Source organism: Pseudogymnoascus verrucosus, assembly GCF_001662655.1.
Source record: "Pseudogymnoascus verrucosus strain UAMH 10579 unplaced genomic scaffold scaffold_38, whole genome shotgun sequence".
Lineage (NCBI taxonomy): Eukaryota > Fungi > Ascomycota > Leotiomycetes > Thelebolales > Thelebolaceae > Pseudogymnoascus > Pseudogymnoascus verrucosus.
The window spans coordinates 1-24,891 of NW_017263689.1; the positions used below are offsets into that span (position 1 = coordinate 1).

General features: G+C 48.3%; 9 protein-coding genes across 9 annotated transcripts; 3 read left to right on the top strand and 6 right to left on the bottom strand.

Annotated features, from left to right (window-relative positions):
• Nucleotides 1–1,921: 1,921 nt before the first annotated feature.
• VE01_07174 (uncharacterized protein) lies at nucleotides 1,922–3,567 on the bottom strand (the record flags this gene model as incomplete). Its single annotated transcript, XM_018276609.1, has 4 exons — nucleotides 1,922–2,815; nucleotides 2,872–3,083; nucleotides 3,138–3,408; nucleotides 3,469–3,567. The coding sequence occupies 4 exons, from the start codon at nucleotides 3,565–3,567 to the stop codon at nucleotides 1,922–1,924; spliced, it is 1,476 nt and encodes a 491-aa protein (XP_018128240.1).
• Nucleotides 3,568–5,143: 1,576 nt separating this feature from the next.
• VE01_07175 (uncharacterized protein) lies at nucleotides 5,144–7,322 on the bottom strand. Its single transcript, XM_018276610.2, has 4 exons — nucleotides 7,163–7,322; nucleotides 6,683–7,060; nucleotides 6,184–6,449; nucleotides 5,144–6,124 (listed from the first exon to the last, which is right to left on the bottom strand). Exons 1-4 carry the CDS (start codon nucleotides 7,192–7,194, stop codon nucleotides 5,217–5,219), a joined length of 1,584 nt encoding a protein of 527 aa, XP_018128241.2. The 5' UTR covers nucleotides 7,195–7,322; the 3' UTR covers nucleotides 5,144–5,216.
• Nucleotides 7,323–7,682: 360 nt separating this feature from the next.
• Nucleotides 7,683–10,304, top strand: VE01_07176 (uncharacterized protein). Its single transcript, XM_018276611.2, has 2 exons — nucleotides 7,683–8,735; nucleotides 8,790–10,304. The coding sequence occupies exons 1-2, from the start codon at nucleotides 8,426–8,428 to the stop codon at nucleotides 10,208–10,210; spliced, it is 1,731 nt and encodes a 576-aa protein (XP_018128242.2). The 5' UTR covers nucleotides 7,683–8,425; the 3' UTR covers nucleotides 10,211–10,304.
• A 370-nt stretch (nucleotides 10,305–10,674) lies between these two features.
• VE01_07177 (uncharacterized protein) lies at nucleotides 10,675–13,019 on the bottom strand. Its single transcript, XM_018276612.2, has 2 exons — nucleotides 12,457–13,019; nucleotides 10,675–12,406 (listed from the first exon to the last, which is right to left on the bottom strand). The coding sequence occupies exon 2, from the start codon at nucleotides 12,397–12,399 to the stop codon at nucleotides 10,711–10,713; it is 1,689 nt and encodes a 562-aa protein (XP_018128243.1). The 5' UTR covers nucleotides 12,400–12,406; nucleotides 12,457–13,019; the 3' UTR covers nucleotides 10,675–10,710.
• A 1,527-nt stretch (nucleotides 13,020–14,546) lies between these two features.
• Nucleotides 14,547–15,421, bottom strand: VE01_07178 (uncharacterized protein). Its single transcript, XM_018276613.2, has 2 exons — nucleotides 15,027–15,421; nucleotides 14,547–14,962 (listed from the first exon to the last, which is right to left on the bottom strand). The coding sequence occupies exons 1-2, from the start codon at nucleotides 15,241–15,243 to the stop codon at nucleotides 14,703–14,705; spliced, it is 477 nt and encodes a 158-aa protein (XP_018128244.1). The 5' UTR covers nucleotides 15,244–15,421; the 3' UTR covers nucleotides 14,547–14,702.
• Nucleotides 15,422–16,134: 713 nt separating this feature from the next.
• On the bottom strand, nucleotides 16,135–19,600 carry VE01_07179 (uncharacterized protein). The gene has a single exon (XM_018276614.2). It carries the CDS (start codon nucleotides 18,982–18,984, stop codon nucleotides 16,480–16,482), a length of 2,505 nt encoding a protein of 834 aa, XP_018128245.1. The 5' UTR covers nucleotides 18,985–19,600; the 3' UTR covers nucleotides 16,135–16,479.
• Nucleotides 19,601–19,818: 218 nt separating this feature from the next.
• Nucleotides 19,819–20,927, bottom strand: VE01_07180 (uncharacterized protein). The gene is made up of 3 exons (XM_018276615.2): nucleotides 20,636–20,927; nucleotides 20,313–20,578; nucleotides 19,819–20,219 (listed from the first exon to the last, which is right to left on the bottom strand). Exons 1-3 carry the CDS (start codon nucleotides 20,763–20,765, stop codon nucleotides 19,926–19,928), a joined length of 690 nt encoding a protein of 229 aa, XP_018128171.1. The 5' UTR covers nucleotides 20,766–20,927; the 3' UTR covers nucleotides 19,819–19,925.
• A 174-nt stretch (nucleotides 20,928–21,101) lies between these two features.
• PSF3 (DNA replication protein) lies at nucleotides 21,102–22,149 on the top strand. Its single transcript, XM_018276616.2, has 2 exons — nucleotides 21,102–21,390; nucleotides 21,445–22,149. The coding sequence occupies exons 1-2, from the start codon at nucleotides 21,349–21,351 to the stop codon at nucleotides 21,949–21,951; spliced, it is 549 nt and encodes a 182-aa protein (XP_018128170.1). The 5' UTR covers nucleotides 21,102–21,348; the 3' UTR covers nucleotides 21,952–22,149.
• Nucleotides 22,150–22,253: 104 nt separating this feature from the next.
• Nucleotides 22,254–24,206, top strand: VE01_07182 (uncharacterized protein; the record flags this gene model as incomplete). Its single annotated transcript, XM_018276617.2, has 2 exons — nucleotides 22,254–23,629; nucleotides 23,676–24,206. Exons 1-2 carry the CDS (start codon nucleotides 22,751–22,753, stop codon nucleotides 24,204–24,206), a joined length of 1,410 nt encoding a protein of 469 aa, XP_018128173.1. The 5' UTR covers nucleotides 22,254–22,750.
• Nucleotides 24,207–24,891: the final 685 nt, after the last annotated feature.

Here is a 24,891-nt window from a genome sequence, read left to right on the forward strand (position 1 = left end):
GCATCAACCTCAGCACTTTGAAGGATATCCTCTGCATCTCGTACGGAGAGGGTTCCCCCTTGCATTATACGCCTCTTGCACTTCCTTTCCCTCCTCTTTTTCTGTTCATTTGCTGCTTGTAGAGCCTTAACTTCTGCCTTAAGTAGAGTAGCAGAATGCATCATAACCTGAGCTCCTTTAGCAAGCCGGCTTAGTGCGTTAGTAATTGAGCTAGGAGAGCTATTCTAATGCTGTATAATGCAGTTCCTAACGTGCTCTGTTTAAAAGTCAAGCTCCCTTATAGTTTGAGGAGTCTTTAAAGTCTAATTGTTACTCTCAACTATAGGAGGAGTTGGAGTCCGCAAGTGTAGATTTAAGTAAGAGAGGACATTCTATAGCTCGTATAGAACTAGTCCTATAGCTTAGAACCCGCTCTTAATGTTCTGCTCTATAAATGTAGCTTTAAATGCCTCTTTAAATGTAGAGAGAAACTCAAGCTTCGTAATGTGATTTAGCCTGTTCTATACGAAGGTTTCAATCTAACGTCTATACGAAAGCTTTAGTAGAGTAAAGCAGCTTACGTTAAGTAGCTAAAGAATGTGTGAGGAGTGTAGTAGCATATAGAGGGTAATTATCTTCCGTTCTATGTAGTAGTGCTAAAATTAAGCTAAGAGGTAGCTCTTATGTCCGTTAAGAATAAGAAGGCGATAGGTTCTAATTATACAAGTACTTATATGTCGATCGAAGTGTTAGATCCACTTATACCTAATTAAATTTAAAGTCTACCCATTCTCACTTAGTGTAATCACCTAATCGTCTAGTAATTCTAAGTCCTCGTACTAAGTAGAGAGGTGATTCTACGCCTTAAAAATGATGAACGGCAGGAGTGCCCATCCGTACGAATTAACACCTTAGATAATTGACACCTACTCTCTATTTCCTAGCTGTATAGTCTTTAGACGGCTCTTTGCTTCTAAGCTTGTGACTACCTTTGCAGTAGCAATAACTCCCATTGCGAAACCTGCTTTATCAAAGTTGTAGATATCCTGCTCTAAGATGCCGTATTTTGCAACTGTGTTTCGTACAAGAGAGAACCACTCTTGAATTATCTTAGGATCTTCGCATTTTGCTCGTTTATAGTCGTACTTCCGACTAAACTTTAATTTGATTTCCATACAACGCGTTATGAAGCCCGTAGCCTAGTTCTTCCTAACAGGGCTCTCGCCTCGTTTAGAGAGTAGAAGGTCAGCCATTTCTTATACAGCTTGTAGCCGGGGTGGAAATCCACGTGAATCTAGGTCGAGGATATACTGAATAAGAGCTGACTCTTCGTACAGAGTCAACTTCTATAAGTTAGGTGTAGAATCGCGTCGGGATGTCATTCCTTGAATTCGTCGACGTAGTGTTGTTCGAGGGATATCGTACGATGCTACAGCTACTCGGACACTTTGAAACTGGCCTTGTTTGATTGCTTGCATAGCTAATAGTATTCTACCCTCTTGATTAGAGGATTTGGCTTGTGTTGGTCGTGGCATTGTTGACTGTAGTCACATTGACGCGTTTTGGTGTTTTGGTGGGCCACTCGTTCGGGTGGGCCACTCGTACGGGAAATACGTTAGTAAATAAATAAAAATTGCAATAACAACGGGTAGTACAGCGGTAAACAATGCTGTGATTAAGCAAGATAATGAAGGGATATTAAGGAGGACTTGGAGGAGGTATATGACCGTATAGTAGTTGAGTATTAGGTGTACTTTGGTAGGGTTGTGGTATTCGCGTCGGGTCAAGTATGCCATTAGCCCAAGCACGCCACGACTTACGTTAGCCTTAGTCGCGAGAAGCTTACGTAGTAAATCAATCAATCAATCATTCAGACATAATAGCTGTCCTAAAATTATTTACCAGACATAATAGATGCTATAGCTCGATCGCAATATCCGTATCATAGCTCATTATGGCCCTCGCTTTTAACCCCAGATCTCCTAAACCTATATACCTTTGCCGAATGTCTCAAGACCTTTACATTCCATGCGCTATGTGCTTCAACGACACCGACTTTCTGACCAAACAAGCGTTTATCTCCCTGCTCGAGCCCAACCTCGTATGGGATATCAGTTGCGTTGTACCACCCCAATTTTCCAAAAATCTCGGCTCTCGTCTGATCATCCGCAGCCTCCAGAATCGATCGCGCCTCGGCATCACTCATGCGATTTGCCCACAAATCGAAGACCTCCCAAGACTGGTTTGCCTGAGGAGCTGATCCGCCTGGGCCCTCCGAAACGAATATCTCCGACAGTGGAGCGCTCATATCAAGATCTTCATTTGCCGCGTTGAGGAGAATCACGACCTGGTCACCATTGTGCAACTTTCCGCTCCAAATGTGGGTCTCGCCAACCCCATACTCATCCTTGGGCACGTCGAGGTTGCGGGCAACACGCTGCGCCGCACGGCCATGCATGTCTTGGGAGAGCGCGATGATGGCTGGGTTGTTGATGATGGAGAGTGTTGAGGGTGACGTGACGCGCAAGTCATTGCCTAACATGAGTGGGGACTTTAGGGCAGCCCAAAGCGCGAAATGGGCTTTATACTCCTCGTCTGTCATGCCGCCCTGGCCAACTTCAAGCATGTCGAGATCGTTCCAGCCACCTGGTATGCTGCGGTCGACGAACGGGGCGACTTTGTTAAGGATGAAGAGGACAGAGCAATGCGTGCCGGGTGCGATGCAAAATGGATCAGTGGGATTGTTTGTATCGCAGCCGCATAGGTCATCTGGCCGTGCGAAGGAGTCATAGATATCACCAGACATGCGCCAGGCGTTGGCGATGGACATTCCCCACTGGTAAACGGATGAGTACCTATGGAATCTGACAGTGGCTGGTGAGAGGAGCATACCGTGTGGACGTAATCTTCGCCCCAGTTGCAGAGACTTAATGCAATTTGGCGCCCAGTCGCCCTAAGGGCATCGGACATTGCCTTGAAGCGGTTGAAAGAGGTCTCGGGGGTTCCCATCCTCCCCATATGATAACAATTATCATATTTCAAGAAGTCGACGCCCCAAGAGGCGAAGTTCTCCGCGTCTTTGGATTCATGGTCGAGTGAACCGGCTAGCAAGCAGAAAAAAGTCAGAGAGTGGCAGTTGTAACTTTTAATTTACTCACCATATCTAGCACAGGTCATCTCACCCGCGCTGGAGTACATGCCAAATTTGAAACCTTTCATGTGCAACTGATCCGATATGGCCCTCATACCGTTGGGGAACTTTCCCTTGTCAGGAGTAACATAGCCATCCTCGCCCCGGATGTCCTGCCAGCAGTCGTCCAAGACAACGTGATCGTATCCCATATCTCGCAACCCGAGATCTATGAGCTTCTTGGATGTGCTTAGAAGCAAATCTTCTGACACGTCGCAAGCTAATGAGTTCCAGTTATTCTATTTAGCAGGTTGTTAGATAGTTATTTTCATTCGGGTGGTGATGTATTCCATGCATACCCATCCCATTGGAGGGGTTCGAGCAAGCCCATTGTTCACTGCATTTACTAGGTGCAACCAAGAAAATGCCGCAGTCACAATTAGAGACGAATGAACCATGATCGAATTATTTGGATCAAATTGTTTGGTATGTTGCAAAGTCTTATGGTTGCTCGTAATACCTTTATGGCCTTTATACATCCTCCTTGTTTGAATCACCAGCCCAATCCCAATAGGGTTAATCGTAGGTGTGGGTATAGAGCTACAGTCGCAAACCTAAGGAGGGGTAGCCAAGACATAAACGACAAATTCGTTTACGTTTTCCGCTTGTTTTCCACTTATTGCATTATAGGTAAGCTTGGGGCTACAGGTCGGAAAACTAAGGCGGGAAAGCCTAACGATAAATTTGTTTACGTTTTCCGCTTGCTTTCCGCTTCTTGGGGCTAGAGGTCGGAAAACTAAGGCGGGGAAGCTAAAATAATGCTAAGATTAACGTTTTTCGCTTCCTGCAGGTTAGCTACTACCGGATCATTGTCTCTCAGGTCAAGGATCATCATGTGATGATCAACTAATCGTTCACCATGAACGATGATTTTTGCCCCAAATTATGATTGGGAACCCCGCTGTGGCTATTATCCACATGCACGCCAGACAGAGTAGCTCAAAGCTCCTTACAACCTCATTCCATCGTTCTCTCCTATTTTATAATCTATAAGTTGTATTAGCCCTCGCCCGATCGTGGATCCTTCTAAAGCCTTCGCTATATCAAAAAATACCTGCGGAAACCATCCTCGACAATTGAACAGACAATGCCAACCCCCGTAATGATAGCGACGTTGCAAGGAGTTTCATTGGCAACGTTGTCAAATATACTTGCGCAAGTCTTTACAGCACATAACAAACATGTTTGCCTCACTTTAAACGCGACCCCATGCCGCTCATGCTAGGTGGTGGTGACAATTGCTGACACTGAATTTCCAGGGCATCTTCAAACTAGATACTATAGAGGTTTTCCGCTTTGCCACGTTCAGTCTTATTACCACACCGCCAAATTTCGCATGGCAGGCTTTCCTTGAGAGACAGTTTCCTTCAATGACAACGGCCAATGCTAAACCTACATTAAAGAAAGCGACCTCTGTCAGAAGCGGAGAAACAAGTGAGGAATCTTTCCGATTGAGCATCAACAATACAGTTATAAAATTCTTCCTCGATCAAACACTAGGCTGTTGGATCAACACGCTGGTTTTCCTTCTACTTCTTGGCTGGCTCAAGGGAAAAGGTACTATGGAGATCGAGAATGAAGTAAGAGATGTAAGTACCTTTTTCCATTCGAGATATATTGCTTGTGACGTATTACTGTAAGAATCTAAATTTTAATTTCTAGTCCTACTGGTCAATGGTTCTGTCATCGTACCGGTTCTGGCCACTGGTAACATTAACAAACTTCGCATTAATACCGGCAAGTCAACGGATGTTGGTAGGGAACCTCGCAGGGCTAATCTGGGGTATATATGTGAATCTCGTCGCAGCTGGTTGATGTGGTCCCATTCGGCGGTTTTATCAGTGGTGACAAGTTGGAAAATTTATTTAATATTTTATCTTTTGTTGTAGGCGCCCAACCCAATGAATGCCGCACATAGACGCACAATACAACCGCAAGAGACGTCTGCCAATTAGTATTATTCCATTAGAAAGTGGTGTAATAAATTTAGTTGACTAAAATTTGTTCATGTTTGCTATCCTTTTAACTTTCCACTGTTTAGGAAATTTCATACAAAGTCTAACGTGTTAAGGGTCAGGGGGATATTTTGGTCATCGACCCCCTTCTGTTCCATTGGCTTAGCAAACTCCACGAGAAATCTCAACATCCAACGATCGAGCACAAAGGTAGTATCCACGCTCTTTCTGCACGAATCATGGAATGCACGTAATCGCATCATTGGTCTGTCGAGGGTGGACCAGTAAGTTCTAAGATGAAGAAGGATTTTAAAGTTCTGCTCGAGCCGCGAATGAGCAATGCGAATCTGAGACTCATCCCCCGAGAAGAGAAGTGTGTGGATCTGCACGGTAGAGGCTATCACAAGGACATGCGCTACCATCGTGTAAAGGACGTCGCAGTTGGGAGTAGAAAATGCTCGGTAGATCATCTCGCAGAGGTGGGCCGCGTGGTCTTTACACTTTTCTGCATATGCATTGACTGACGGTGTCGACTTATATGGTCCAACATGTAGAAACTGGTAAAACAGAAGTTGGCCAAAGTGATAGTAGCCTAAATATACTGCTGCAAAGGAACGCCCGAGGCCATGGGATGCGTACCATGAGAAATTTTCAGGAGTATCTCTCATACTTTCTGGTAGAGCCCCGGCCCAGTCGTCGAGTTGTCTGCTTAGATCATGAACAGCGTGTTCCAATAGGAGACCATCAGGCTGTCCTTTGACACAAGCTTCATTAAAATCGTTGATAGCAAGAAGTATCCGATTAAGTTTGATCATCTCGGAAACAAGAGGTGAAAGAGCGTCGAGCCCATCGGATCCCACGAAGCTGGAAGAACTATCTTTCCTGAGTGCAAGGTAGTGCATCTCATCCATAGGGAGTGAAACGTCCGCAGTTGGCATGAGCTTAGGAAGCTTGACCGCCGTCGAGGACCAAACATCTACCATACACAGCGACCACCACACTAGAAATAATTTTTTAGTGACGTGGATTGGCATTGAGGACAAAGAAAATGAAACTAACCCCGGATATTTATTTCTCGATCAAGAGGGCAAGATACTGGAAAATTAGGCAGATCCAGAAGCTGTGCTAAACGGCAGGCAATACCATGGTATAAGTTTTCTGAGACATCGTCCCCATCCGCAATGCAAGCCGCTCCTAGTAGTACACAAGCCTGGACTGTAGTGAGCGATTTATCGCGAATATTAAGTATTTTGCCGCCTTCTTCTAGAAAAATCGCTCCGCGATCTGGCGGATTTGTGTTACAGAAGAATCGATCGTTCGAGAACCTGGCCCTTTAACGTCAGAAACGGCTCTCTAAACAATTAACACAGCCAAGCGTTCAATTCAAAAAAGGGTCGCTAAATGTCTTTTTCTTATTTCTCCATTCTCACTTAAGAAATACCTTGGCTAACATGGACCGATGGATTAATGAACAGGTGTTGTCCTGTCCGCTTGTCCCTGTGACACAGAAAGCCTCTCTTCTGCAAAATCAATCGAGTGTTTGCAGTCTTCAGCTTACCTGGCAGATAAAGCAAACATAGGATACAAAAGGACATCAGGGACTCGATCTTCGGCAGCTGCAAGCTTGAAGGTTGGGGGGTGGAATAGTGTGTGGAATTGATTGTGAATATAGTCGAAATAAAGTTGCACAAGCTCGATACGCAGGGGAAGAGGAGGAAACGCTCTACTGCGGTCATCGACAATGAGTTGGGTACTTCTGCTGGGCTGCGGGCTAGGCACGGTGAGCAGGCTTAGCAGGCTAGGTATGCTGTGTGATAGCTGGGCCTTGTGGTAGTATCCGCCATAAGGCGGTTCCTTGACGCATTCGAGGCTACGAGTAGCACAGTAAGTGCAAAGCTCCTGTCCCTGAGGGATATTACACTTCCGTCGACGGGCACTACTAAATGTCAGAACCGTGCGGCGACGACAATGCTCTCAAGTGCCGAGGTCTAAGACTAGGATTGGGTGAGGGGGAGGGGATAAGGGAGGGGGTCGTCACCGACAAGGTTTGCATGCAGAAGGTCTCCGCATTGGACTTGGCTGCGAGGGGAATACAGAATGGCGGAGGATAGAGATAATTAAAATGTAGAGTAATGTTAGATATGAAGGAGAACTCAGAGAAGAGTTTTCCGCGAAGAAGTCTGCGTAAAGACTTGTGGATGGATCGGGGTATGGAAATATTTTGGAGTATTTGTGGGGGATTGGATGGATCATGAGTGGTCTGGCCAGGCCTATCTGCGGGGAAGTGCGTTTACGAAGCAGACTATCCAAACGTAGAAAATAGGTGGAGAAGAATAGGCGGCGGAAAACAGGTGGAGAAAAATAGGCGGCGGAAAATAGGTGCGAGAAAATAGGCGGCGGAAAACAGGCGGAAAACAGACAAAAAAAAAGGGGGTCAACAGGCGGAAACCAGCCGAGCTATGGATGCCGATGGGCATGATAGGGGCGCTACCGTGGATTGGGTCAAAGGGGGGTCAAAGGGTCAAAGTTACTCCGTCATTTGCTTGCTACCTTCGCATGGATTAGCCACTAGATCAGACCCAAACTCCAAGTTGAGACTGGCGATCAGGTCCAACGCTATTCACGAATCACGAATCACAGGGACTTACGACACTAATGGCGGCAGGTGTTAGGGCTTTCATTGTCAGAATTTTATTTCTTGCCAAGACGCTAATTGGGTCTGCCGCTGCAACTAGCTAGTAGAGAAAGGCGGGGGAATTCTTCGGACTAATCCAAGCTACAGTACGGCGACGGAAGTTTACATACGGGTCCCCATGACCTAGTTGAGCTATAGGAGTACTCGAGCTATAGTATAACTACGGAAGTTTGCGTATAGGTCTGTGCACAAATTGCAAGCATTTTTAGGGCCATTGCAAGCAATTGGGTGTTGTTTTACCGCAAGTCGTGCATAGACGCGTATGCAAACTAGCTTCTGTCGCCATACTATAGCTCAACCAGCCCCATGGGGACCCCAGGGCATGAAAGATGGGGACCCCAGGAGTTGCTTCTGCTTATTGAATCAGCTCTCTCTGTATAATCACATTTTATGATACGATTATCAAAGGTAGGCTTAGGGCGGCGTTGACACCGCCGACAGAAACTATCTCATCGATTCCAAAGTCCTGTACTGTCCCGTCCCGTCCCATAGCTGGTCTCGCTGTTGGAGAAGTCTGCCCAAAGGCTTGACCACCTCGAATCCCAGATATATAAACCTCATGAATGCCGCCACGGAAATTACTTTCAGCAGGATTCCGCACAACACATGAGCAACAATCTCTACAATCGCTATTCATTGTTCTCTTATTCGCAACATAAGATGGAGAAGCACAACGGCTCCGGTGTTCAGCAAATTGAGACCACTGTGTCCATTGCTCACGCATCAGATGAGAAGAGGATCACAGGTAAATCACTTGAGGAAGCCGCGGAACAAGGCATTATCGACGAGAAGGATCTCAGTGTCCGCGATGCAATCAAAGCCTATCCACAGGCCATTCTCTGGTCATTGGTCTTCTCTACCTGTGTTATTATGGAGGGATACGATACGAACCTTTTGTCAAACTTCTTCGCATATCGTGAGTATTTACTGATTCCAAATACCCACACGGAACACTAATAGGTTTGTTTAGCTTCTTTCCTGATCAGATACGGTAGATTTGTTGGTGTAACACCGTCGACCCCCGTCGGATACCAATTGACTGCTGCGTGGCAAGCTGGTCTCTCGCAATCTTCCGGTGTCGGTTCCATCTTTGGATGCCTTCTTAACGGCTACCTCGTCTCCAAATTCGGCTCCAGGCGCGTTGTCTTAGGTGCTCTTATCGCCATGTCTCTCAGTATATTCGTCGTCTTCTTCGCACCCAGTCTCCCAGTTCTTGTCGTCGGAGAGATTCTTTGCGGTTTCCCTTGGGGAATTCTGGCCACCACCGCTCCGGCTTACGCATCTGAGGTCCTTCCAACAGCCCTCCGCACCTACATGACCTCATACACTAACATGTGCTTTATTATCGGTCAACTCATCTCTGCCGGCGTCCTGAAGGGTCTTTCTACTCGAACTGATCCGTGGGGTTACAAGATTCCATTCGCCCTCCAATGGGTCTGGCCAGCTTTCCTCATACCACTTGTTTACATGGCTCCTGAGTCTCCGTGGTACCTCGTTAGAATGGGCCGCATCGAAGAGGCCGAGCAATCTCTTCGCCGCCTCCAGTCCGTAAAGGCCACCCGCATCGACCCGCGCAAAACACTCTCTTCTATCATCTACACTAATAACCTCGAAGAGCAACTCTCTATTGGAACCAGCTACTGGGATTGCTTCAAGAGCTTCGAGCTACGCCGTACCGAAATTGCATGTGTTGTGTTTGCTGGTCAAATCCTTTGCGGTATCTGCTTTGCCTACAATAGCTCTTACTTCTTCTCCCAAGTTGGCCTTGGCACCGACGCCACCTACTCCCTCGCACTCGGCGGAACTGCTCTAGCCCTGGTTGGTTGCTTCGTTAACTGGTTTGCTCTAATGCCATACTTTGGTCGCCGCACGATCTACATCTGGGGAATGGGTAGTATGTGCTTCGTCCTGATCCTCATTGGCATTCTTAATGTCTGGACTAAACACCCATCAGTCGGCATGTCTCAAGCCGTTCTCACCTTGCTCTGGACCTTCATCTTCCAGCTATCTGTAGGCCAGCTTGGCTGGGCACTTCCAGCCGAAATCGGCTCTACCCGTCTCCGGCAAAAGACTATCTGTCTTGCCCGTGACGCCTCAAACATAACTGGAACCATTGGTGGAACACTTCAGCAATACTTCATGAACCCTCAAGCCTGGAACCTCAAGGGTTACACTGGATTCGTCTGGGGGGGGACCTGCTTTGGGATGTTCGTGTGGAGTTATTACCGTCTTCCTGAGACCTGGAATAGATCTTACCACGAGCTTGATATCCTTTTCGCCAAGAAGGTCCCAGCTAGACAGTTCGCCACTACCGTCGTTGACCCCTTTAATGATTCTGACACCAAGATGCTGTTTTCAGAGTATGCTCGCGATACTACCAAGAGTGTTTAGGCATGAAGGAGGTGGTGTTGAATGCGTTGTTGGAATATTTAGTAGCTGATCATAAGAGCTAAATTTAAGACTTGTCCACAAACGTCGATTGTTGTCTAGCTTACTTCCAAACTTATGGTGACCCTCTCAAGTGTCTCATTTAAAACCAAAAATTTCCCTTCATATTTGCTTCGTGATAGAGCTATAACCATTTGAGCAAGGTAGCAAGGTGGTTTAACGATATCATGTACTAAGGCTAGAGGCTCCGTTCTGAGCCCCAACGCTCATAGAAGTAGAGGACTTGTCCTAGAGCCCCTCTTGTCGTAGTTAGTGGCATCAGTCAAATGTTCGATTGGGTGCCGCTGCACCTCGCACTCTTCCGCTTCACAGCCATTTCTAAAAGGCTTCGAAGCTTCAGAAATACCCAGGTAATTTAGTAATAGAACGCATGACGAACATAGTATATCATTATGTCTAAAAAATCTATCGCTAGAAGCAAGACCTAATCATTCTAGTATAAATTAAGCAGGCATAGCAGCTTGTATCATAAAATTGCTAGATCCAAGATTTGGCATCAAATCCTTCGCCTCCGCCAACGAGAACAACTCTAAACTATTCTCATTTGCATCCCGTCCAGGCCATGCATTTTTTATCCCTTCCCAGAATTTGAATTCCACGTTCTTCTCAGAAAAGGCCCCGAAATCATATGAGGCCCCCACCGAGCTTTCTAGACTTGGATAAACCCTTGAGGTAATTGCGAATCGATCATTTGCATACACTTCAAGGATTGAGTTATCCATCGAAATCCTAATTTTGAGGTCCTCGCCTAAGACTAGGCAGAACTGGCCTGAATCTGGAAAGTTTGCACCAAGGTTCTGTACACTAGATCGGCTTCGATCAACTGTAATCTGACCATCCTCAAGGTCGAAAATAACTTTCGTCACTTCGACAGAATCAGGGGCTTCTCGGAAGTTGAAGGCAAATTTTTCGTTGCCAAGAATGTGTTTGAAGGTAGCCTCAACGTCGCAATTTGTGCCTTGAAATTTTCTGAAGCTTGATAAAGATGTGGAATGTTTTGCATCTCGAAGGCCACGGAGTTGGGGTGCTGGGCGGATACCAAGCGTTGTCACGTTTCCACCCTGTTCATCTAGGTTCCAAATATGTTGGGTCTTGACCACGTCGATGGCTGGTCTCGAGATCTCGTACAATTCTCTTGGTTGGGTCAAACATCCGGCCCAACCTTGCTTTCTCACCATATATGGTTGGGCGGTTTCATCCGCCCAACCGAGCTGGAGAAGACGATCCTCAGAATCGCGGAAGATGTGAGGCGCATAGAGAACGCCATGATCCAACAACCCATGACTGGAGATTTCAAATTTAGGACATCCAGCCTCTATAACCAGAGTACCGCAAAGCCAAAGAGTGTAGCGTTGGTTGTGACGCTTGCTCGTAACATCTTCCTCCACGCCTACAATAATATAGTCCCTTTGATTGATGGAGAAAAAGCTAGCACATTCGAAGTTCATGCCAAATCTCAGGTATGCTACTGGCGAGATCCTAGAGCCTGCTTCGACGTCCAGAATCGAAGAGACTAGTTTCCAGTCGAGTAGGTCATTAGATTGGTAGAGATGAAGCTGGGATCTACCACGTTCACCCGATGCAATCATCATATAATCGGTTGACGGGTCTATTCCGAGGAGGATTGAGAGGGACTTCCAACGAGAGACAAACGGGTCGCGCCAACCAGTCGTCGCGGCCTGTTTAGGGGGTGCTCGCAGCAGAGGGTTGTTTTCGTATCGATGCCATGAATTTCCAAAATCCGTTGAGACTGCCACTGATTGAGACTCACACCCTTCGATATAGTCTATGGACCAATGAATCGGTACAGCTGATACGCTTGTATAAAAGAGAAACAGTACTCTTTTGTCTTGAATCAGTCTTGAGGCTATAGATCCAGAGAAGACTCCAAGGGAGTCATATGACGTAGTGATGCCATTTCTGATTGCTGGTGGACAATCTTCCCAAGTGACTAGATCCTTGCTACGTGCCATTCCCCACGCACAGTTTCCCCCCTCAGTAGTGCCCGGATTCCATTGGTAGCAGAAGAGGTACTCTCCTGTCTCGGGGACGTATACTGCACCACACGGATCATTTGACCACGAGTGAGGGGCAATAAAATGGGATGTCGGACGAAAGCGATTGAATGCCATTGATGGTCTAAAAGAGGTGAGATTGGGAGATGAACAGCTACTAGAAAGGATACTTACGTCTCTGTGAAGTGTGTGGATTTTGCGGTGTGCGACAAATCGGAATTGTAGTGAGAGGGGTTAAGAAGAGATATCTAAGTGAAGTTAACTTACGGCAGCAACTGAGAAAGAGGGGTAAAGGAGTCGTCGAGGATAGCTCATTCGGTGCCGATCATCCACACGACCTTGTAAAATTATCCTACGGGTCGCTACACCATTACGAGTGCTGTGGATTTGGAGTCTCCTAGGATAGCAAATTCTCTCTTTGGATGGAAACTCCCAGAGAGAAGAGTAATGACCTTGGTCGAATAGCACCGAAGGTGTAGGGGTGTGTAGGGATCGTGGACGACTCCTGAAATTCAGCCTATTGGTCAGTCGGACGATCTCATAGCCACCTCAAAATCAACCGCAAATTCGAACAGTGCGGAGAGGGGAATAGGTGAGTAAGAAAGCGTCAACGCTACGAATTCATTATCCGTCAAAACCGTCTGCCCCACTTCCCCGGTCTCTTATTACGGGGCACAGCGCGAGATTCCACCTCCTGTACAACTACCATTTTCTTTGTACATTTTCTTTGTACAATCCTTCTACTAATAAACATGGAATATACAAGCAACGGAGCTATAATTCTTCTTCTAGTAGAGTAGGCCGATTGAAGGACAAGTTTCTAGATTGTTCTACCAACACTGTAAGGTACCGGCTTAATTTTTCGGCACGATAATCAGGCTTGCTAGCGGGTCAATCTTTCGACACGATGATCTAGACTACCTTACCAGCGCATACGCAAAAACCCACCACGCTAGCCAATGGTCAGTGGGCCCACCAGCCGTACTGTGACAGTAGCATGGCTATTTCGCTGAAGGAGCCGTCGTCGGTGGGTATCGAGGGGCGGGAAGGGGGCTGGCTGGCAGTGCCGTCGATGCCCACATTCGAAGGAAGCGTTGCCTATATAAGCACGTTAGCATTAACCCAGGTAAGCCAAGACATACATATGGCCAATATTAACGACAACGGCAGTTAAGCCGAAAGGAAAACAGCAGAGAAGAATGAAATGGGAGGTTCACTAGTCACCTCTTGTGGCACTTCTGTCCAGAGTTGTAGGCTTAGACAGGAAGGTAAGTTTGCTAGATAAGAAGGGAAAGAAGAAAGGAGTGGTAGCGGGAAGATCATGACAGTATCATCATGCTGGTGACAAGATAAGTAGGCTGAAACGGGAAATAGTGACATTGTAAAGCGGCACGGAAAAGCAAAGGCAGCCACAGCTAAGAAATGAAACTAGAGCGCATCTTCACCTAGATTTAGTCGATGTCCACGGGAAGTCTTCGCTATTAGCTGATAACAAGACGGACACACGGATATCTTTTATACCCATGTGGTCGCTCTACTACATGCACACGGAACATAGGACGCAAACGAAGAAGGAAACAGAGAGCGAAATGTGGCGTGTGTGGAAAAACGAACAACGAAACGGAATTAAAACGAAAGAGGGAACGGAAAGAAACAAGCCTAAATAGGGGGCGGAAACAGGGACAAGAAGAGGACACAGAACAGAAGATATTAAGAGTTGATATTAGAGGCATTTCATTGTATATAGATACAGCTACTATAAAGTAAATATCAAAGGTCTAATCCGCCAATCCATAATCAGTGAGCACAGTTAGCTTGACATCCTAGCAAGAGCCTCTAATTCTAAGCCAAATAGCAACCTGTAAGTGTTATGCTAGCTATGACATCTAACAACTCCCGCCCAACGCCTTTTCTTCTTGTGGTGTCTGCCCTTCGCGCCACGAGAGGCGGGCTTTACAGTCGTTGATGTGGGCGGGCGCAGAAAAAACAGTCTATGCTAATTTCTACATCTGAGACCTTTAGCAGGTCTTCTACTTATTCATGACAGCCCTCTGCCTAGCTAGAAAGAATTTAGTTTTACTTCGCCCGTTAAAATGAACACTTAACAAAAACTTCATCATGACCTTTAAGAACGCTGTCTATGAAGCAGATCTTTAACTACGCGACCCCTAGTGTTCTCCTAATCTTCTAATAGCTTTCCCTATACATATAAGTGACCTCATGATAAATTCCTAGTTTCTAAGTAGTTCTATGATTACAACCAGCCTCTCTCGGAAAATTTCATCTTGCCAGTCAACATCCACAATAATGTCGAGACTGATTGCCAAGTTAAATTTTCAGAGGAAGTCTCCGCCCAAAAATCATCGCAGAATACACCAACTCAAATAAGCAATAATCCACAACCTGTCCTAGTATCGCAATTACAAGGACGCCGACGGCTGCGACTCCTCCGGCCACAGTCCGAGGTTCGCCATCACCAGCCGCACAGCCCCAAGGTCACTGCCAGAATCGAGATGGACGGCACCTAGAATTGCCTCAAGCGTATCTGACACGGTGCGTGGAGGTACATCGCCTTGCTGGGACGGGTTCCTGTTCACGAGGTCCTCGAGATGGATTCGCCGTCCGACCCTCTCAAGGTTTATGTTGTTAACAATCCTCTGGACAATACTGTCCATGGAACCTAAAATTTGTCTTAGCATATGTATTATCGGCATATATAAGCAGTTTGCAGCATTTATCCTTACCTCTAGGCAAATTTCGAGACCGGAGCCCGTCGAGGATCGCGAGTTTAAGCGCCGCATCGCCTATCATAGCAAGCCGTTTGTTTCCTTCAGGGTACATGTGTGCCGTATTAGAACCGCTGGCCTGCAATGCTTCCCATAGTATCTCAGAGTCGAGAAACATGTAGCCGGTAAGAAGTTCCCCAGAGGTGATCAGTGTCGTTCGATTGTTGAAAGCCATTGCGGGCGATTTTTCCGTGTAAAAGCGATGATGTTTCTGTGGAAGAAACTGAAGCGGGCTCAGCGATTAAATCCTAATTGCAATAGAGCAAATGGATGAATAAGTCGTGCAAAGGTGAATATTTGTTTGTGACGGCAAATAATTCCTGGGAATGCGAGAAATATCGAAGTGAATGTAGTATGGGATAAGCTTGCTGAAATATCGAGATGACTTGATGGATTCAGAGGTCACCGTGGGGACATGAGCATTTTATAATCTTTCTATCCCTTTCGTATTTTCAACATTCCTACCTCGTTGACCCAGCTTCATTCCACGGTGGATGCGGTCGCATTTGGTCGGCCATGGCGCAGTTCCAACATTGCGCAGCTCCAACATCACATAGTTCCAACACACAAGGCTGAAAGTAGAGAATGCCTCCCAGGTCGAATATATTGGCTGCTACACCTTGTATCAGCAAATAGCCATATAAAAGTCGCTCTGTTGGTTTGTGGTATATCGTGAACCTTTACAAAGCGTCCTTGCGGCCAGGTGGGCGAAGCAAGGCCAGCGGGTTTGCGACGGGATTAAATATGCCTGGCCTCCAAAGCTCGACCAATTCAGCAGTTAGGACCCTTGCGACATGAATGTGCCTTGTTATGGTGACGCATTCCATCCTCTGATCCGTCGATTTTTAAATATCGAATTTGGGGATTGGGAAACTTGCTGAGGTCATGAAGCAATGGATTGGCATGTGCCGCCTAATCGTCTGAAGAAGGCCGTCCAAAGCTGGGAATTAATACTAGCAATTTAGGTTGATATAATTTATCTCTTCAGCTGCTCTACCCCAACATAAATGTCATAACACACAGCGATATTTACGTCCTTATCAAGAACCACACAATATAGTTGAATTTTCCTTTTGCATTCTTCGTTACCTCGTAATATTTAGGTCCTGTCTATGATACACATACGCCTCCATCACCACAACTCCTTCTGATCAAAGTCGCCCATCTGAATGATACCAACCCATCCATAACGTAACCCAGACCATGCATTCCATACCGCTCTTCCTACCCCTTATACCCCACAATGCATCCCATACCACTCTCCTTGTCCCATATACCCCATAATGCACCCCCTACTTGTTGTCCCGAAAGGAAATACATAAAGAAACCGCGCATCTCGTCAGACAACTTTCTGTCATAAAAACGAACTCTCCCTGCGCTTTATCTTGAGCTTTGTCTTGAGCTTTGATAGTCATTTCTTGCCACGAATAGAAAAAAACCGATTGGACGTCTTGCTCAGATTGGACCTCTTGCTCGTTGGTCGCTCGCGCTCTCGCTCTCCCGCCTTCTCAGCCCGATTATCGGCATATATCTGCCTCCTCTCAGCGCGTCTCGCATCAATAGTATCTTGCGTCACATGACCAAACCCATTGCGGCGGCGATAGCATGCCTCCATAAGAGCGTTCGCATCGACCAATCTACGCGGAATCGTCTGCACAACTTGGAAGACCTCCATTGGGTCATTGACGGCTCTGATCTCTGTTTCGCCAACCTTGAACACGGCGAGTGCGATACGGAAGAGCGTCTTGCTTCCCTCGAAGAAGAAAGAATCCCAAACCCGGAGCGTAGTCTCGATCGGAAGGGTGCCGATGAAGCAAGACATAAACCATGCCGTACAGCATAGAGTGATAGGCGGCAGATCGAAGGGAACTCCGCGCTGACTCGCACCGGAGCTTCCGTCCAATTCACCTCCAATCTTGGCCCAAACAGCAGGCATGGACTCCTGGACACCCATCATCAAGACTCCGAGGTCGACATTCGCACCTTCGAGGTTCACTTCGTGCGTGTTGGGGAGATATTCCTTGGTTATCAGATCGAGCATCCAGAAAGCGCGCTCCTCGCACATGAAAAGCAGAAGGAGGCCGGCAAGGAAATTGAGGCTCTGGCAGTAGCCGATCTTGGGGTTGTAGATCGCGGTTGCTTGCAAGACACGGCGGAGTGACTTCAACATGGGCGTCTCCGTGACAGCGGCTGGATCTGGCGGCGTCATGGCGTCCGGACCAGTCAGTAGGAAAGATGGGATGACAACTGGGTCGGGCTTGAACATGATGTTGTCCGGGAAAGTTCGGTGCAGGTCGCGCTCGATAAGTTCCTCATCGGTTGGGGAAAGATCTCCATTCGCAGAGCGTCGGACGAGGTCATCGTAGACACCGGGATGCTTCGCCAGGATCGCATGGCCGCCGGAATAGAAGAACCAGGCTTCTCCTCGCCAGTCGGGCGGGATACCTTTGCGGACACATCGCTTCATTTTATGGGACTTCGGTGGGAAGCGGGTCGGGTCCTCGCTGCCGAGTCCATTGGCCTTCATAATGTCAACCCACTTTCTGCGGCGGCGTGCCAGGTAGACTGTATACTGGCGGTTCCAGGCTTCATAGACGTCAAGGGGAACATGCAATGACTTCTTCTTAAACCCATAATGGTCGCGCGTATCGTCAAATTTGGAGTACTGTGCTCCGATGACTCCACGCCCAGATGGTTGTCTGGAGATTCCTGGGACTGGCTGGTTTTGGTTGGAGCCATTGTCGTTTTGTGCATCGGCATTGAAAGGATCAACGTAGGCGGTGGCGGTTCTGAACATGTCTGCAGAATCGCGAATGATCATGTGTTGAAGTTTGGGTACGGCAAGATCGAGGCCGTCAAGTTCAGGAATTGATTGTTGGTTACCCATTTCAGATTGGATAGATCGGCTAGTTGCCGGTCTATTTTGGCGGAGTTCGTCCTCTGTCTCTGCCTCAGACTCGCCAAATCCACTTTCGTACATGTCAAGGAAATCGTCAATCTGATCTCTCCCGTTTACGGACCTAGCCGAGCTGGCCTTGCTCAAGACACTACTTCTCGCCGTGTCGAGGAAGACTGACGAGGTGGGCGTATCCCATGTAGCAGATGTAGTACCAGTGCCAGAAGTTTGGATAGATCGGAGGCTTTCTCGGACCTCTTCGTCGTTGCTCGCCCTCGCAAAGTTTGGACGCAAGTCAGGGTTAGGGCTGTTGTCTCTGAATCTCAATCCGTTGCGTGAGTTACCTAGGTTGCCCGGGCCATTCTGCTGCCTCTCTGTTGCTGAAAGCTCAGGAATAGAATATGCGTTGCGTAGTGAGTGTGAAGACGCTGGGCTCGTTGCCATGGTGGCTGGTGATTCGGAAAAGCCTCTATCACGGCCAAACCCAGGTCGAGTCGCTGAAGCTCCACCCCGAGACTGTTGTGGCATCGTGGATCCTGAACTGGGAGCTGTTCGAGGAGGATCCCCAGATCTATTCGTGCTAGCCTGTCTAGGTCTCGAGAAGTTCTCGCGTGGTGGTGCCATTTCCTGTTGGTATAGTGGTGATTCGGGGTAGGTTGGGCTTTGGTGGCTAGTGTTTAAAGAGCGAAGACGTGCTGCCTCTGAAGGCATCGGGCGTTTGTTTCCGGTGTATGAGGAGGGGTTTCGGTTGGAATGATAGGAATCGTTCGAGGCTGAACGCTGTGTGCGAGAGTCTTGTTCCATATCTCTTTGTCTCTGGGCGTTTGCGAGTTGTTGGGGTCGAGGGGCCGCAGGAAAGTTAGGCGTGGAGGGGTACATAGAGGTAGGCGAAGAGGTTATAGGCGCAGGAGACCCATTCTTCCCCGAGAGCAATCGTCTCAGGCTCCGGCTCCTCTGCACCGGCACGGCTCCATCACCTCTATAGGCGGTCGAGGCGGCATTTCGAGGCTCCCCGTCCATCGCCCGGACTACGCACAACACTCGATAATCAACGCTTCTAGAAAGCCCCGGCGGTATCCAATTTCGTCTTGTATGTTTATACTATCTCCAGGAGCTGTCTCCGCAGTCGGCGTCGCAGTTGGACTCGAGTTACGGGAACGGCGGGCAGGTCGATATCGTCCCAAGGGGCCCGTCTCCACCACAACAGCGAGAGCGAGCCGAAGGAGTGTCGAATATCAGGCTAGTGGCCATTGATGAGACTTCTTTCCAAACGAGTGAATCGCTGCCTGGTATCTCTCTTGGTGTCGGCGCCTTGTTTGCCTTCGCCAGCAAGTTTTCAATGGGCGGCAGCGGGGAGAATCAGGCTATGAACGCGATCCCCACAACACACGCCTAGATCCCGTCCTCCGTCCCGCCTGTTGGCGCAAACACGTCCAGGTCACAGCCGTACCTTTTTCAACGCAATAAAGGAAATTTCTCTCTGGCAGAGGTTTGTTTGACTGGCGATCTTGTTCTTGAATATAAGGATACGTGCAGGCTCCTAAATTATATATAATTACGTAGGTGTTGGCTTTAAGATTAACATTGAGACACTGCAATTTAATTCCTGAAATTCTGTCACCTTGAACAGTGGTTCAATGGCCCGTGCGGGAGCGATAGCTGAAGAAGCCGCTCTCCGCGAAATTCATTTCGGAGCTCGGAAAATAGTATAATGCATGATCAGGCCGACTCTAGGGTTGAGGGCTGCCAATCGATCGAAAACTCGTAAAATCTCTGTATCACGCATCAGCTTGACAGCAAACACCGTGAGAATCTGCGGTAATTGAAGAACGAATCACATTCTATAACAAAGTCTTGGGGGCAAAGCTAGGCAATAGATTGGACAGTTTGTGGTACATTCGCCACTCTTACATGTCATTTGCAATATATATATGTAGCTATTATTTTTTCACATGCCGCATCTAGAAACGCTTCTCCGCGGTCTTCCAGTTAAGGACATCCCAGATGGCCTTGAAGTACTCGGCCTTGCGGTTCTCATACTGCAGGTAGTATGCATGCTCCCACGCATCGACACCCAGAATGGGAGTGTATTGGCCGACAACTGGGTCTTGGTTTGCGTAGGTCTTGATCAGGACCTTACCGGTCTGGTTGTCCTTCACGAGCCATGCCCAGCCACTGCCCTGGATACCCGCAAGCGCTGTGTTGAACTTGCTTTGGAAATCGGTGAACGAGCCGTACGAGTCATCAATAGCGGTCTATCACAAGCGGTTAGCCGTTGTTACATTCGTACAGATTATGCTTCGAGATCAAAGAATATCGAGCTCTGCCATTGGATGAAGTGAGCCTACCTTAAGCGCGCCGGATGGCTCTCCACCACCGCCCTGGCTCTTTGGTGCCAGGTTCTCCCAGAACAGGGTGTGGTTGAGGTGACCACCACCGTGGAAGTTGATCAATGGCTGCAGAGCAACCTTTGCGGCGATATCTTGCTTGGCCTCAGCGGCTTGGAACTGCTCGGTGGCAGCGTTGTAGCTGGTGACATAGGTTTGGTGGTGCTTGGAGTGGTGGAGCTCCATGATCTTGCCAGAGATGGCTGGCTCGAGTGCGCCATAGTCGTCTGATAAATATTCGTGAGTACATTAATTCAACAAAGAAAGTGGTAGGTTGAGCTTACATTGAAGGTCTGGTAGGGTGGCCTTTCCGCGGACAAAGGTGGTGCTTGCAACTCCGGCGGCTCTCTTTGAAGCTCCGGCCTTGAGGGCTGAGCGGACAGCCGGGGAGCTGCGGAAAAGTGTGGCAGACATTGTGTAGTGATTGGATATCTAACAGTAAAGATTATAAGATTGCGCAAACGAAATAGTTGGGCAAAGATAAATTTAGGTATGTGGAAGATGACGGATATGAAATCATGAGCAAGTAAACAGAGCTTCGGAGTAAAACGTCATATTACTGTACAGTGATAATTGCCAAGCCCGTTTTTGCCGATACTACTGGTAGGTTTAGCCGTATATTTCTGCCGCCTTGAGTCGCCACAAATAGTCTAGATTCGAAGCTTTGTCAGACAACACAAACACACTCGGAAACATTCACCGCCCATACGTCGTGGGGTTCCCCTTATCGATAACGATGGACGCGTTCACAAGAAACTTAAGTTGTCCTATTGTTCAAGTATAATCTTTTGTATTATGACGAGCATGTAGCTATTCTGTTACTCTTCATATCAATCCGATTTCTCATTGTCTAGTGTCAGCTCTACTTCTGCTCTAATAGAAAATTACTTGTCATAACGGGCTGTAGTAGAGCATCTCGACGCGTTCTCGCAGCCTGAATCAAACTCGAGGCCCAAAACCATCGCGGGCCAAAACCATCCGCACAACAGCCTCCAGGATGTCCTACTACGATGTTGATGCGATCCTCACGGACGCTCAAGTTAGTATTCCCTTCCCAATCACCTCTTCACAGAGCCACCGCTAACCACCACAGAAAATCCCGTGCCACTTCACCCTCGCCGTCCCCGGCCTTGGCCACCTCGACGCCTCTTCGACACCCATGCTCAAAGCCTCCACTCCTCTCTCCCTCCCACTTTGGCTCGCCGAAACAGTCGCCCTGAATTCTCCTACACCGCCCAAACCCGTGCTCTCACTCGACCTCCCCGAGGCTCTCTCCCCTACCGTCATCGCAGCCCTAAAAGCAGCCCCCACCGCCGTCGACCTACGCGCCCAGGCGCCCTACTTTTTTGCTCTTGCGGCACGACTCCTAGCGTTATTTGACGATGAGCCTATGCTAGCGGTGCTGCAAGAGGCGTTTAAGAAGAGGTCGGGGGAGATTGTAGATCATGCAAGCAATGTGGGTGGGAGGAGTGGGGCGGGTGTGGCAGCGGAGGCAGTGGAATTTTTGAGGGGCTTGGATGAGGAAGAGAGGAAACTATTTAGAGTGGCGCATGAGAGTGCTAAGGCGGCGAAGGCATGGTTGGATGATGAGAAGCGTTAGGTGAATTGGGGCTGGTTGGCGTCCAGGAATATACCCTTTTTTCTTGATTTGGGATTCGTGATATGATAATTTGTGCTGCTTGGCAACTGCAAGCTACACTAGTGATTCGATAGTGTATTTCCTGTTCTTTTCCATTATTGTCCCTTAACAATATCTTCGTATAAAATATTGTCATATGCACTACACGTGGGGCGGAACAAGATTACGCATGGACGAAGGCATAGGCAAGAGATTGCACTTAGGATGTTTAATATTTGACGCACTTCTAGTAATCAGTATAATCTTGATACTCACAGCCTATAATCAGTACATCCACTACGAAACTATCCCTTCTAGCTTCATCTAGGTGGGTAATGGTTTCTATAACCCAGTCACGTGAAATATATGTCACGTGCTCGCTAGGTTTCCAATTTGGGCGGATGACTATTGGTTTAGATATTCAGCTTCCATTATAGAGCATCGGAATTGACGTCGTGAAGGTCGCCAGTCTATCATCTTACCGCTTGAACTATTGCCAGGAGCCAATGGCATCGAATTCTGATTGAATTCCGTCTGTCAACATACTCCATACTCGGACAGCGCCTTGACGACACAAACATCACTAGACACCACATTTATACTGGACGGATGTATGCGTCTTCACTACAAACCTCATTTATATACCATTATAGCCGGAACTGAGATTATTCCGGCGACACGTTGGAGTTGCCCATTGGGAACTGCTGACGGCACCAATTAGCGGAGGCGCAAAGAGAAAGCACATCCAGCAAGGCTCCAGCCGACCTGCGGCGCAAACACAATGACAACAACCGACCCCAGCGAAGCCGCAGACAATGCGAGCGCCCCCAATGGCACCCCCTCCACGAAAAATTCAAGCGGCCCGTCGCCCTTCGTCTCCCAGCCCTTCTCCGCCGCCACGGAAATGATCCTCAAGCGCCTCCGAGGAGAGGGCGGCCCTCTCAATCCCACCTCCGTCTTGGGCGTCGCCTCCCAACACCAAGCAGCGGCATACGAAGACGTGCGGCGCACTGTGCTGGAGGGAATGAAAACATCACATAATATGGAGTTTGCGGCCCCTACACCTACGCCTCGCCGACCCCCCAAGGCGCCCCGCACCGGCAGCGCGTCGAAGGGGTCAGCGAGCGGGACACCCGTAGGGAAGAAGGGCGGTGCGAAGAGCCGGAAGCGGAAGAGGGTTAAGGACGAAAGTGAGGAAAGCGCGGGGGAGAGCGAAGAAATGAGTGACTTGGGGGACGAGGACGAGAGCGACGACTCGGCGTCGGTGACGGCCTTTCCGAGCATGACACAGAGTGGGCGCAAGGTCGTCAAACCTACACAGTTTGTGCCCGAGGTTTCGGCGGCGCCCCCGAGGAAACGAAACGCGCCAAATCGACGGCCAGGGCCAGGGCGGAATGTGGAGAATGCGCTTTGTAAGAGGTGCGGACGCGGGCACAGCCCGGCAAATAATATGATAGTTTTCTGCGATGGGTGCAATATTGGGTGGCATCAAATGTGCCATGACCCTGTTATAACAGAGGACGTGGTAAAGGACGAAACTACGGAATGGTTCTGTGTTGATTGCACAGCGAAACGAGACAAGAGGAAGGGCGAGAGGGCAAAAACCAGTACGCCGAAAAATAATGAGGATACACCCTGGGCTGGGAAGAGTGCGACTGAGGTATGCTTGTCTGTCCCCCCCTTACATGCGGAACTAACCGAGATAGAAACGCGCATATCTCACATCTTTCCCACACAGCCACCTCGTGGATCTCCTCCTCCAAGCCACGACTCTCCACCCCTCAATTCCTATTACCCCTCCTTCCACAACCATCCCATCAAACGCGATACGCCGCGTAAAAGTGCACCCTCAACAGCCCTTCCCGCCCTCCGCCACCGCCGCATCTGGCCTCTTCCCTCGCGCCTCTGCTAACCCAGCAGCCCCTATAAACTTCATCCGCAAACTACCCCTGGACGAGACATCTGCCGCCTCCAGCACTCCTTCACCCGCAGTAACTGTCCCCGCGTTGCCGCAGGCCTACACAGATGCGGACGCCGAAGGCGAGGAGGATGATGCAATGAGTCGCGAGAGCACTCCGGCGAGCCCGCCATATCCGAGACCTGGAAATGGACTCATGGCGCGCTTGAAGAGTGATGTGGATGATTTGGAGTGGCTTGTGGGTGGGGGAGGTGGGGAAGAGGAGGGCGCCTTTAGCCATGTTGTTTTTGATGGGGAGGAGGCGGAAACGGAAGCTTAAATGCTGTTGTTTTGAGCGGCGAGGAGGGGGAGTAAACACCGATAGATATCCTTAGCTGCTAGCAATAGCATAGACCTAGTCACCTACAATAGCATACCTATCCACCAACAGTAGCATGCACGAACCTACTAGCAATAATATCAAAAAAATCTCGAAAAACAAACCCCCCTTTCTCAAGCAACAGACAGGCCATACCCATACACGAGGAAGCTGCGATTGAGGGTTTGCTTTGCTAATCGTTCCTTCTATATCTGGAAACTGAAAGTTCTAAGGAAGCTGCGACTGTGCTTGCTTGGTAATCGTTCTTTCCATATATAAGTCCTAGAAGATCTGAGGAAGCTGCGATTAAGTGTTGCTTTGTAATCGTTCCTGCCATATATAGGGGCTGAAAGCTCTAGGGAAGTTGCGATGAGGTTGGCTTGGTAATCGTTCTTTCCATGTATATATATCAGACCTCGAAGTTTTGAGGAAGCTGCGATGAGCCTTTGATTGGTAATCGTTCCTTCCATATATGAGATCAGAAGTTTTGAGGAAACTGCGATGAGCCTTTGCTTGGTAATCGTTCTTGCCATATATAGGAACTAGAAATTCCAAGGAAGCTGCGATGAGGTTTGCTTGGTAATCCTTCTTTTTCGGTATATATATAAAAGACTTAGAAGCCCCGAGGAAGCTGCGATGAGGGTTG

What these genes read in the sequence shown, in the direction of transcription:
- VE01_07175 (XM_018276610.2), bottom strand. Translation starts at nt 7,194, where the DNA reads ATGCGGAGACCTTCTGCATGCAAACCTTGTCG. An exon ending in TCTGCATGCAAACCTTGTCG is followed by an intron (nt 7,061 to 7,162) that starts GTGACGACCCCC and finishes GACATTTAGTAG; the next exon opens with TGCCCGTCGACGGAAGTGTA. An exon ending in ATGTTTGCTTTATCTGCCAG is followed by an intron (nt 6,450 to 6,682) that starts GTAAGCTGAAGA and finishes TTAAAGGGCCAG; the next exon opens with GTTCTCGAACGATCGATTCT.
- VE01_07176 (XM_018276611.2), top strand. Translation starts at nt 8,426, where the DNA reads ATGAGCAACAATCTCTACAATCGCTATTCATTGTTCTCTTATTCGCAA. An exon ending in GTCAAACTTCTTCGCATATC is followed by an intron (nt 8,736 to 8,789) that starts GTGAGTATTTAC and finishes AGGTTTGTTTAG; the next exon opens with CTTCTTTCCTGATCAGATAC.
- VE01_07177 (XM_018276612.2), bottom strand. Translation starts at nt 12,399, where the DNA reads ATGGCATTCAATCGCTTTCGTCCGACATCCCATTTTATTGCCCCTCAC.
- VE01_07178 (XM_018276613.2), bottom strand. Translation starts at nt 15,243, where the DNA reads ATGGCTTTCAACAATCGAACGACACTGATCACCTCTGGGGAACTTCTT. An exon ending in GTCTCGAAATTTGCCTAGAG is followed by an intron (nt 14,963 to 15,026) that starts GTAAGGATAAAT and finishes GACAAATTTTAG; the next exon opens with GTTCCATGGACAGTATTGTC.
- VE01_07179 (XM_018276614.2), bottom strand. Translation starts at nt 18,984, where the DNA reads ATGGACGGGGAGCCTCGAAATGCCGCCTCGACCGCCTATAGAGGTGAT.
- VE01_07180 (XM_018276615.2), bottom strand. Translation starts at nt 20,765, where the DNA reads ATGTCTGCCACACTTTTCCGCAGCTCCCCGGCTGTCCGCTCAGCCCTC. An exon ending in CACCCTACCAGACCTTCAAT is followed by an intron (nt 20,579 to 20,635) that starts GTAAGCTCAACC and finishes AATATTTATCAG; the next exon opens with ACGACTATGGCGCACTCGAG. An exon ending in AGCCATCCGGCGCGCTTAAG is followed by an intron (nt 20,220 to 20,312) that starts GTAGGCTCACTT and finishes CGCTTGTGATAG; the next exon opens with ACCGCTATTGATGACTCGTA.
- PSF3 (XM_018276616.2), top strand. Translation starts at nt 21,349, where the DNA reads ATGTCCTACTACGATGTTGATGCGATCCTCACGGACGCTCAA. An exon ending in CGATCCTCACGGACGCTCAA is followed by an intron (nt 21,391 to 21,444) that starts GTTAGTATTCCC and finishes TAACCACCACAG; the next exon opens with AAAATCCCGTGCCACTTCAC.